Source organism: Apostichopus japonicus, chromosome 3 (assembly GCF_037975245.1).
Source record: "Apostichopus japonicus isolate 1M-3 chromosome 3, ASM3797524v1, whole genome shotgun sequence".
In the NCBI taxonomy this organism is placed as follows: Eukaryota; Metazoa; Echinodermata; class Holothuroidea; order Aspidochirotida; family Stichopodidae; genus Apostichopus; species Apostichopus japonicus.
The window spans coordinates 3,817,619-3,829,145 of NC_092563.1; the positions used below are offsets into that span (position 1 = coordinate 3,817,619).

Genomic DNA, 11,527 nt, shown 5'->3' on the forward strand with positions numbered 1-11,527 from the left:
TACTTAGTTGATCTCCCTCACCTATGTGGACTGTCCCCAGGTACTCCATTGAGACAGTAGGTATGTTCTTCCCAGTGGCATGTGCAATGAGGCTGGGGAGCACCCCCCCCCCCCAACCTGGCATCATCTAACATGGTGAAAATAGTTCAGCATGGGGATTTTCCATGTTCAGCCAAACTGTGCGAGATGCATTGATAAAAATCTGGCCTAAAAATTCTGGACTAAACCATTCCCCTGACTGAAACATGAAGGTGGGTGGCCTCCTCCCCTCCCCACCCTTTTGCATATGCCACTGTACACAGATAAGAGGTGCTGTCTATTGGGTGTCCAGTCTTTATAGTTTGAAGATTAAAATTGATGTCTTCTTCAGAGAATCACATCCAGAAAATCATTCTTTTTTGTTCCAACAAGAAACATTAAGACACAAAGATGTTGTTTGTAAACTCCTCTATTTATGAGATGTGAATAAATTGTATAATACACAAATGATGAGCCTCTGTACAATAAATTTACCTCATCTAGAATATGACCTTTGAACTCCGCTGCACGATAGATAATACAATAAGTCCATTTGATGAACCATCGATGAAGCCAGCACAAAACAGCACTTCAAATGTGTACACATGCAATAACACTACTGACATAATGGAAATTATAAGCATCAAAACTTGATTTAATCCTCTGAACAAAATAGCATCAAGAACAGAGTGGTCACATGATGAAGGAGTTCATAACTATCAATATATCGGACAAAAATAGTTTTCAGTTTATTCAGTTGAAGAGCTGTTAAAGAAATTTGCCTCCATTCTCCTATCCTTCCTTCTTATAAATGATGTTACCAAAATAAGATATCATTCAGTTTTCAAACAAAATAATAGTTACCAATATGCTGTCGTGCCATAACTTTAGAAGACTAATGTTTTGTATTTTGAAGGTTTAAATTAGTACCCAATTGCATCGTTCTTTCCCCACGTCCCTTCCTTTCCTGTCACAAACTCCCAAAAGTGAATTCACTTGGCATTCTAGGTTTTTCATCCTTAAACAAATCAAACAAAAAAGGAAAAATATAACCAGAGGTAATTCTAGTGAAGACTTTAATTGAGGTGCAATCCCATGCTCGTACCATTCGAGACGGATGGATTCTGTGACTTTTTGCATTAAAGGTAAGTACTGCGTTATGTGCATAATCTTTGCAGGGTGAATGAGATCAGATTTGTCCAAAGATAAAAGTATAAAGCAATTGCTAGATATCGAATTTTGTGGATTCTTGGCAGGATCGAAATTTGCTTATGATTTCAGTACAATCCATACAATCCCACCTGGACCTCAACTTTTGACGTGAAATGCAAATAGGTAAATTTTAACACAATGTCTATACCGAGTTTCCTATTAAACTACTACTAACAGGAATTAAGCCATACACTACTACAGAAGAGGAAAAATAAAAATAAATGACAGCAAAAAAGAAAAAGAAAAAAAAAGAAGAATAAAATGGGGTAGACATGGATTAATGAAAATGAGTACAAGTGAAATAGGAAGAAGATATAGGTAAGATTATATCCTATCAATTGTACCATTTGGAGGGAGTGGCTAGGTCGCTAGACCCTCTTAGAGTAACTACCCATTGTCTACCGAATAGAAGTGTCCTCACTATTGTTACAAATCATTTCAAAACTGTTTCCTCATGATGAAATGCTTCAACTTTTCAAGACATATCACAACACGTTTCAATACAACACAACATAATGTTTGATATATAACACAAAATGTGTGATATATAACACATGATTGATATCAAACTGAATATGTTTGGATGTGACACAAACATGTTCGGATATAACACGTTTGGATACAACGAAACACAATGTTTGATATATAACACAACATGTGTGATATATAACACATGCTTGATATCGAACAGAATATGTTTGGATGTGACACAACGTGTTTGGATATAACACGTTTGGATACAACGCAACACAATGTTTGATATACAACACAACACGTGTGATATCTAACACAACATGTTCGGATGTGACACAACATGTTCGGATATAATACATGTTTGGATATAACGCAACACAATGGTTCGAGTAGAAACAACACTTTGCTAAGTTTTACTAGGAAGGATTTTTAACAGATGGAACAAACAAAGCTTCTTGGTATAGTATTAACTGAAACAAAACAAAATTGAAAATGACATGCAGAATACTATGTGAAGAGCAATCGATTCTGGTGGTCTATTGGCCACTCTGAAAAGATGTGAATATGTCAGTTTCAATTTATTTTTCGACTCTAAAAAATTCACACACATGATAACAACTTGGAAAAGCTTCAAGGTGATTATGAAACACACACAAGAAGAGTCTCAAAAGTTGGTCGAAAAGGTGTCGCAAAGGGATGCGAAAAAACGTAAGTGGAGCATCTTTTAGAGCTTTAAGAGACAATTTGATTCCCAGGTTCCAGTGACATGGGTAGTTTAACTGCATGATGCTGCTGAGATTGAATGAAACCCCAAAATGAACGGCAAATTGTATTTGACTTTATAGACGCTTTTGATGAGAAAAATTAGGGGAAAAAAATTCAGGGTTTTAAATTTGATATCCAAATAAACCTAAGGATTAACAAGTGAATGCGACTTTTTCTTGTGAACACATTCTTGTAAACCTTAGTCTAAATTGTGACACACACCTAGATTCCTGTTTTATCTAAAAGAATTTACACGTGAGTCACACAATCTGCAAAGCACCGACAGGTCAATAGAGGTAGGAGGGTTCGATTCCTGAAACATCTTCAAAACAGTTACAAGTACAACAATAGAGGAAAAGAGGCCTGACATGGAAATTGCGGTTGAATTTTCCATCAAAATTCGGACAGGGAACAAACAATGGCAGAGAAATTCATGATCTAGTGTCATAATAACATAAAACCAACTGACTGTAACATCAGTTTCATGGCAAAGTGATTTGGTCACCTTGCAAGCAATACATCATCACATAAAAACGAGGCTACAGAATGAAAGAACACAGAGCAATGAATTGAAGTTTTTTTTTCCCCTTCAAATTTAGGTCTTCTTACCTGTCTCATATCATTTCTCTCCAAGATATATAAAAAGTAAGACCTTGATTTTTTGTTAATGTCAAAACTAAGGGCAATGCTCCAGGGAAGGGGGGGGGGGGAATGGCAACATTTGTTGAGTCAGTCACATTAAGGAGATTATGAGAGCAGGATGTCAAGTGAGTTAAGACAAAAGACATCTCTGAACATGAAATGAGATTGCTAGGACAAAAGCCTTCCAGAAAAGATGAACCCCTCTTTTAAATGTTTCATTAACACTTTGCACCTCATCTCTTTCAAATGCACTCCCTCCAAAAAAAAAAAAAAAAACGAAAAATTAGAAAAAACAAAGAAGAAAAAAGGGAGGAACAGTTAAAGAGGAAAGAAATTGGAAGAAGCAAAGTTAAGATGAAAATGAACTGTGTAAATTTGTTTTTCCAATAATTGTGTTCTTCATTGGTAATATTTCTCATAAGTGTAGTACTATCCCGTCCAAAATTCTGTACAAACTAAACAAGAAACTAAACTATGTGTGTTAAAGCAGTTTTATTTGATGTGTAATTTTGTTGAGCAGTAATTGAAGAAGCAAAAGTTCAAGATTAGATCTACTAAAGTCATGCATGCGATTTTAGACGTTAACAGCTGCTCTTGAATTAGTGCTTTAATAAAGAATACAGAAAGATATAGCTCTATTACTGGGTTAGTTCCTTTCATTGTTCCATATTAGTCTGTTGGTATTCTTGATTTGTAAGGTATATTTGAGTCTGATGAGAGACAGTGGCATGCTTCATCAGTTCCCAGGCAGATGGAGACTCTCCTTGGCAGAAAGCACAGATCCACGAGACGGGTTCTATAAGAACAATCATGGCACGAGATAAAAGTTAATTGCTAATATCCCAAATACTTTGAAGGTAACAGATCAAGTTTGAGAATGACCAAGTTCGTAAGCACAAAATCGAACCTACCAACAAATTATTGCTCGCAGGGTATGTGGTATCCCCCATGTCCTCTTCCACCATCCTCAACCCCCCACCACCCCCCCTCAGCCCCAACCCTCTCCAACAGACTATCAGTGTACATCATTATGAGAATGCATCTCAGATTGTGGAATTTGTATGTTATAGACTGCTATGAAAGTGTTAACAACTGAACTAAATATAATCTCTAAATAGATGCTGATTAACTGTCATTTCAGTGAAAAATTTTACCTTTAAGCTCATTTGTAAACTTACTCTGAGTATTGCCAGACACATTCAAAAAAATGGTTGGCTGAACTAAAAAATATTGCTTTAACCTCCATTTTCAGATTTGAATAAAACTTAAGGACAATGTTTTAACAAATGCCTACAATCTGTTATATTAATTCTACGCAGTAAAATTAAAAGGAATTATGCAATAAACTTTGACCTGGTTATCTGATTGATAATTAATTAAAAGTATATATATAAAATAATATGTAAAAACTTATGTTGACCTCCATACCTAACCTAGTCTAAATTTTACTGGTTATTATCAGCAACTATTATTGGGCTGCTCCCTAATGCCAGCACAGTATATAATGTGTGCCTTAATTTAGGAAAAGGCCAGTGGCAAAGTGATTTTAACCAGATGACTTGTAAGCACTTGGAGATTTAAACAAGTGGCTAAAACTGTGAACTCTAGGCATATAGTATCATCTCATATCTACTATGGTACCATATGGCACCATGAGAGTGTTTGTAATGGCTAAATAATCAGTATTTTTGCTAGAAGCATCTAACCTAACTCCACTTGATAAGGCAAATCAGCTTACCATCACCACTTATCGGTTCATGGTGGGTTTGGTCCGTCATGTTCTTGTTCTGCATCTGCTGGTATGGTTGTCGTCCAGATCCTGGATAGATTGGCAAGACTTTAGGGTCAACGTAAGGTCTGTAAAACAAAATAATTAATTAATGGGAATTGTTTGAAATCATTGATGCTCATGGAAGAAGATTATGAAGCGGCAGCTTGAAATAGGCCACCAGTTTCCAGCATCGAACCTACCAATTGTGACTGGCAACATTATTCCTTTACATTTTCCACCACTGGAATGCAAGTGGGTTTTGATTCTAAAAACATTTTTCTTGCAGGGTGTAAAGACATTTTTAATATACACACAGGGAAGTGAGCATTTTTAAAATATCTGACATTTTTTGTCACATTATGACATGGACCTCGACCAGCAACTCAATGAATTACATTGATGTCTATGTGATTCTGTTATCCAAGTGGTATATAGTTCCCCACAATCAATGCATAACTGATTTCTGTGATATCTCTGTAGGGCTGAGAATCTTTAAATTGTCAAGACATCGGATGGGGCTTTGAGATTTGAGTATTTTTTAGGACTTATCAACATTAATCAACCAGAATGCTAAAATGCATTGTGGTTTCGATATGTAAAATGAACAGTTTTCTTCATGTATCTGACGTAATGAATAGTGAGGATGTACATGTTTACAAGGCTTTCACGATTTGACCTGTTGTCCCCATATGACCTTTGACTTCCACCAAAATCAGTAGGCTTCTTTTTTACTCAATGTTTAACACCTTCATACCAAGAATGAGATCTGCCCAAGCTTCCAATATTGGGATGTCATGTTTACACAAATTGACCTTTGATGACCCCAAATGACCTGCAGCAAACACAATAAACTTCTTGTACTCGATGTGGTACTTCTACACACTAAGTATGAAGTTGGTCCGACCGTCCCATCTTGAGATATCGTGTTTACAAGGTTTTCACAATTTCACCCCTGGTGACCCCAAATAACCTTTGACCTCCACCAAAAAAACAATAGGCTTCTTGTACTCGATGTGGTTCTTCTACAAAGTAACTATGAAGTTGGTCCGACCTTCCCTGCTTGAGATAGCGTGTTTAAAAGGTTTTCACAATTTGACCACTGGTGAACTTTGACTGCCACAAAAACAATAGGCTTCTTGTACTCAAAGTGGTACTTCTACACACTTAATATGAAAATGGTCTGACCTTCCCTTCTTGAGATATCGTGTTTACAAGGTTTTCACAATTTGACCCCTGGTGACCCCAAATGACCTGTGACTGCCACCAAAAACAATAGGCTTCTTGTACTCAAAGTGGTACTTCTACACACTTAATATGAAAATGGTCTGACCTTCCCTTCTTGAGATATCGTGTTTACAAGCTGGGCGTCACAAACGCAATCACACACACACCTGCATACACACACACGCCATCATGAATGTAAAGGTTAAGATTATCATCTTAACCAAATATGAAAACAAAATCTGGTCGAGAACCTTCAAGAAATACATTTTGAGACTTACTGAAATCCAAATTGCTGGGTTACTCGCTTGTATCCTTTAGGACGTGTTGGATTTGGATCGTTGGCAACCCTCAAATCTAAAAGGAGTGAAACAATGAAATGCTTAATCATTCCACTACCTTTTCCCAGGTTTCATGAATAGAGCACTATAATATGATAACTTTCTCATGTGGAATTATGTGATAACAACATGAACAACTCTCCCAAACAGATAGGAAAAATCTTGCAAAGTTTGGGGAGATTATCTTGGTTTAAAATTTCGTCTTGCGGATGGCTGCCATCTCGTAAATCTTTTATGTCATAGGATGCCACTAGTATCTGAAATCTTTTAAGCTTTCTCTGTTTTGCTTTTCATATTTTCATGGTAGAGTATTAACAAGGTGCTCACTTAAAGTAATCCTATTTTTAAGTCATATTCATAGCTTCGGTATTTTCGATTCAGCATTTGCAAAGCACCATCCCATTTACAGAAAATAAACAGTACAGCACATAAACAAAAATGAAGCACACATGGCTCAATCATGTCATATTTGGTCTGAGTCTTGGTACAATGGCACACTAGACCCGTAGTATCTCACAAACAGAAGGATAATTTTCTTAGCATTTATTGGAAACTGATCATCAGTTGTCTCTATCACATAGAGCAATGACAGTGGTCAAGGTTTTGTGTCTCCTCTACACTTTGTTTTCATGTAGCTGAGAAATGGACGATGTTGCATATATACTGCAAACACATCCAGTCTTTGATTTCTGTCACACGAGCATCATCATAAAACAGATTATTTTCTGATCATGTGATGGTACTAATTGTAAACAAAATCTTACCAATTGGTTGGAAACCCAACACGTGTCCATGCTCAGCGTTGACCGCTTTGCGAGCATGGTACTCGTTGGTGTACTGAATAAAGCCATAGCCTCTCATCAAAGACACTGCTGCAATGACACCATACTTGCTGAATATGCTAATCAATTCTTGTTCCTTCACCATTCCAGTATTGAGATTTCCCACAAACACTCTTGCTGCTTTGGCCTTCGGATCCTGACTGTTGGTCATCTTGCCAATAGGATGATACCCCATAGGGGGATTAATGTAGGGCATACCGTAAAAAGGTGGGCGTTGCATTGTGGAGCAAAGGGTAAAAAAAAAAAATCTGCAAAAGCAATGAGAGAAATAGTTTACAGTGAAAACAAATCTTGTTAAGCTTGGTAAATTCAAACAACTTGTTATACATTTAATATTTTGACATCAGAAAGACACCAGAGCAGGACTTATTTGGTTAAGTATAATATGTTCCAGATGCTGTGCTCTTAGTCCTTAGCCAACAAACCATGCTGCAGGACCAAAGTGGGGGGGGGGGGAGAGGGGGGGGGAGAATTTTTTTTTGAGTGCATCAATTTCACAAAACAGTAACATTTTAGCCAGCGATGATTTCTCATCTGATGTTCATTTTCAGAAAGGTTACACAAGTGCAGAAATGATTGATAGCAGTTTATATCATATTGTATTTCATAAGAAATAGCCTTAGAAACTGCTACACAAACTTTGAACACTATACTTTTTAGAGTTTGCACAGGGTATCCAGGTACCCTGGGTACCCACCCGTTGCGATACTACCCGGTTCCTATTTTATTACCCGAATCCTATGCAAAGTGTGATTTTCTTTTTTTTTGGATACCAACGGTTAAGCAAGATCTTCCCATTGACTTAGTGTGGTGTTAGGCTACCATGTGGTCAAAGATAACATCATTAATGAAAGTAATCCATGGATACCTTATAACCGCATCACAATTTCAGCAAAAAAACAGATGGTTAGGCTAGGTTTCCCCAATTGACTTAGTGTGGTAATAGGCTACCATGTGGTCGAAGATCCCAGCAATAATGAAAGTATTCCATGGATATCTTATAACTGCGTCACAATTTCAGTGAATAAACAGATGGTTAGGGTAGATTTCCCCATTGACTTAGTGCGGCATTAGGCTACCATGTGTTTGAAGATCACAGCAATAATGAAAGTATTCAATGGAAATCTTATAACTGCGTCACAATTTCAGCGAATAAACAGATGGTTTGGGTAGATTTCCCCCATTGACTTAGTGTGGTGTTAGGCTTCCATGAGGCAGAAATTTAAAGAATTCTCACACTTAATATTTTCATTCGTTTATTTCATAGAAGGAAAGACTAACAAGGAAAAAAAATTACGAGATGTTACTAATGGATTATAGACGGGATAACTAAAAAATAATAATCGCAAGTGGCTTTTTACAAAACGTTTATTCCAAATGCGATCAAATTGCGGGAATCGCTCAATCTCGCTAATGCAAACCCTGGGCCTGCATAATAGATAGTAGTAAAGACTCTTTCAGAGCTAATTTATATGGTCTAATCCAATAGAGGTGGAGAGCAAACATAAGCAGTGGCAGCAGTGCAATGTTAGTAGTGATGTTAATAAAATAAAGTTATTGAAAGATATAAAAGAAACATAAGCAAAAAAAATTATTGAGGTTTTATACCTTTGATTTTTCACCTATTTGAACACGAAAAAATTGTCAGTGGAGAACATAATTCATATAGTATAGCATCCAATATGTAATATCTTGAAAATCGCGATACACGATGGTAAACCATTTTTCTTCAGGTACCCGACAGGTAACAGCTCTTGGGTACCAGTCCTCGATTTTTGGACCTGTGTAAACACTTATATTTTTCCATGCATGTTGCATTTAATCACCAGTCAGCCCAGACCTCCCCCTTTGGCAGACACTTTGCTCCCCAGGACTACTGTTCCCTGCATCTTAGGGTCAGATGGTCTCTCACAACAAGTACTGTAAGATTGGTAGTACCTATTTGGTCAATCTGGCAGTACATTTACTCAAATTACTTGAGGAAATTCGAATTTGCAAATCAATCTTATATTATCATATTACGTTGCTCAAATCTGGCAGGAGAGCTTTCAATAATCTTTACTTTCCATGTAGGAACCAATACTCACCAACAGGAAAAATCTGTTTCAAAAACTGCTGAAAAACTTCACAAAAAGTTGAGAAAAAACCTCAAAAAAGTTGTCTGAAAGAAAAGTGAAGAAAGGAATATGAAATCACTTTTATTCAGCAAAAGCCCAGGTTATACATCACGTACATTGCAGCAACATAAATGAGCATTCGGTATGCCCACATGCACAGTATAGTACTGCTTACACGTTGTACTCCAGCTAGCTTGTCATCCCTATGCCAGAACAAGGAAAAAACAGTTCTGCCGTTCTTTATCAGGTGTTAAACTGTGGAATTTACTTGAAAGCTCATTAAAAAATTGCAAAACTCTTCGTTCTTTCAAAAAGGCATGTAAGGAAAAGTTATTGATGGTTTATGGAAGCTAATTATTTTTTTCTTGGGATAAAAGTTTAGTTGTTATTTGCGTGTGTGTGAATTTTTATTTAGATTTTGTTTTCTTGTATTTGTTAGTTGATGCAAAAAAAAAATATATATGTATATTTTCCAGAAAAACATATATTCAACAATCTGGGGGAAAATTGTTCATAAGTATTTTACTTCTTTTTTGCTCCCTTTCCATGCATTGGTTATGTTGTATTAACATTTATGTATATGTACTGTACAAATATTTTGTTCACCTTTATACAGTTATATCCTTGCATCATTTTGTACCTGTACTTACAGTTTATGATGGAAATAAAATGTTTCATTGTCATTGTCAGAAAGCAAGCGTGGTCACAGCCACCAGATTCTGTAGTACAAAGTATACATTACTTTGCTTAACCATTAGTGCATATTTAAAACTGTCTTTACAAATAACAAAACGTGCTTACTGTAAGTTAACAATGTGAAGGGGAGTGCATACAGCTTAAGTGTAGGATTTCCGCCTCAATAAGGAACGTACCAAATGGTTATTTATTGATTACATTTTTTCTAATAGGAATGGAGGGGGAACCTCAAGCAACTATCACTTTTTGGGGGCACATATTCATTTTAAGGGGAATAGGGTTTTTCCTAGGTTTGTACTATTGAACCCTTATGTGGAATAAGCTACTCATCTGTCGGACAACCTAAGCAGGGTTTGAGGTTGTACGACATGATTTTTGGTCGTCTCGGATGAATGTGAACAAGTTTGTGACATTTTTGAAGACTTACAACCTGTTACAAGTAGTTGGTCAAACAGTTACAAATCATATAACAGAAGTTATCAGCAGGATGGCTGGTATTTTTACAAATAAATTGCTGGCACATTGCTAGGCGACTGTGTAACCATATGGTACATGCAGCAGAGTTCCGTTGCCTTAATCTTGCACAGTGAAAACCCCCACATTAGAAATGATAAGGGCAATTGAAAGAGGTGCAAGGTGCGGAAAAAGATAAAAAAACATTGATGATGTAGCAGAAAAGAGGATTACCACTAGTAGTACTAGTTGCTGCTGTGCATTAAATACAAGATAGATTGTAATATGAGCAGCAAAGACACGTCCAATGCCTTCAGAATATTGTCAGACTAAGTCTACATAACACTTAACAGCATTGTCACTGTGTCAGTACAAGTTGCAACTGCTACACAGTGGTAGTAGTACTAGTAGTACTCGTAGGCTTGGCCCACCCCTGAAAATTGCACCAGCTCAAGAACATGCACTCGGTCTTACCATTAATATCTAATTTGCTAACTTCTGTCTAGATATTGCATATTTTAAATCAGTTGACAGTATTAGCAGCATTCATTAACAAAACTACTTTATGGAAGTAACCGTAACCGTGCAGCTAGCGGCTGGGAATAGGACTACGACAGTATGAGTGTTACATTTGGCCTCACGCCTAGTGTTATATTCACTATGGTAGGCAAACGAGGTGACAAAAGGCTTTCTTCGGTTTGTGCAGCTTTTTGCACATTGATCAATTTCGGCGCTAATGAACACTTACTCAACAGGTTTAGGCCAATGTAGATCAATGCAAATCATAAATTTACTATTCCTTCTATGATACTCACCTCATGTGCGCCAAAGACGGAAAATACTAAATATGAGGATAAATGGGTATCATGGTGACTGATTCACAGTTACCAAATTTCGCATGTGCGACAGCGCTTCAAATTTGCCTGAACTGACCAGAATGGTATCGGACATTTCAGCTAGAATATCCCCACGCTA

The 11,527-nt window shown here is 36.8% G+C and overlaps 1 protein-coding gene across 1 annotated transcript; it reads right to left on the reverse strand.

The window, feature by feature from the left end:
• Positions 1 to 432: 432 nt before the first annotated feature.
• LOC139960552 (RNA-binding protein Raly-like) lies at positions 433 to 11,512 on the reverse strand. The gene is made up of 6 exons (XM_071959003.1): positions 11,368 to 11,512; positions 9,374 to 9,447; positions 7,209 to 7,534; positions 6,385 to 6,460; positions 4,850 to 4,968; positions 433 to 3,907 (listed from the first exon to the last, which is right to left on the reverse strand). Exons 3-6 carry the CDS (start codon positions 7,504 to 7,506, stop codon positions 3,768 to 3,770), a joined length of 633 nt encoding a protein of 210 aa, XP_071815104.1. The 5' UTR covers positions 7,507 to 7,534; positions 9,374 to 9,447; positions 11,368 to 11,512; the 3' UTR covers positions 433 to 3,767.
• Between the last annotated feature and the right edge of the window lie 15 nt (positions 11,513 to 11,527).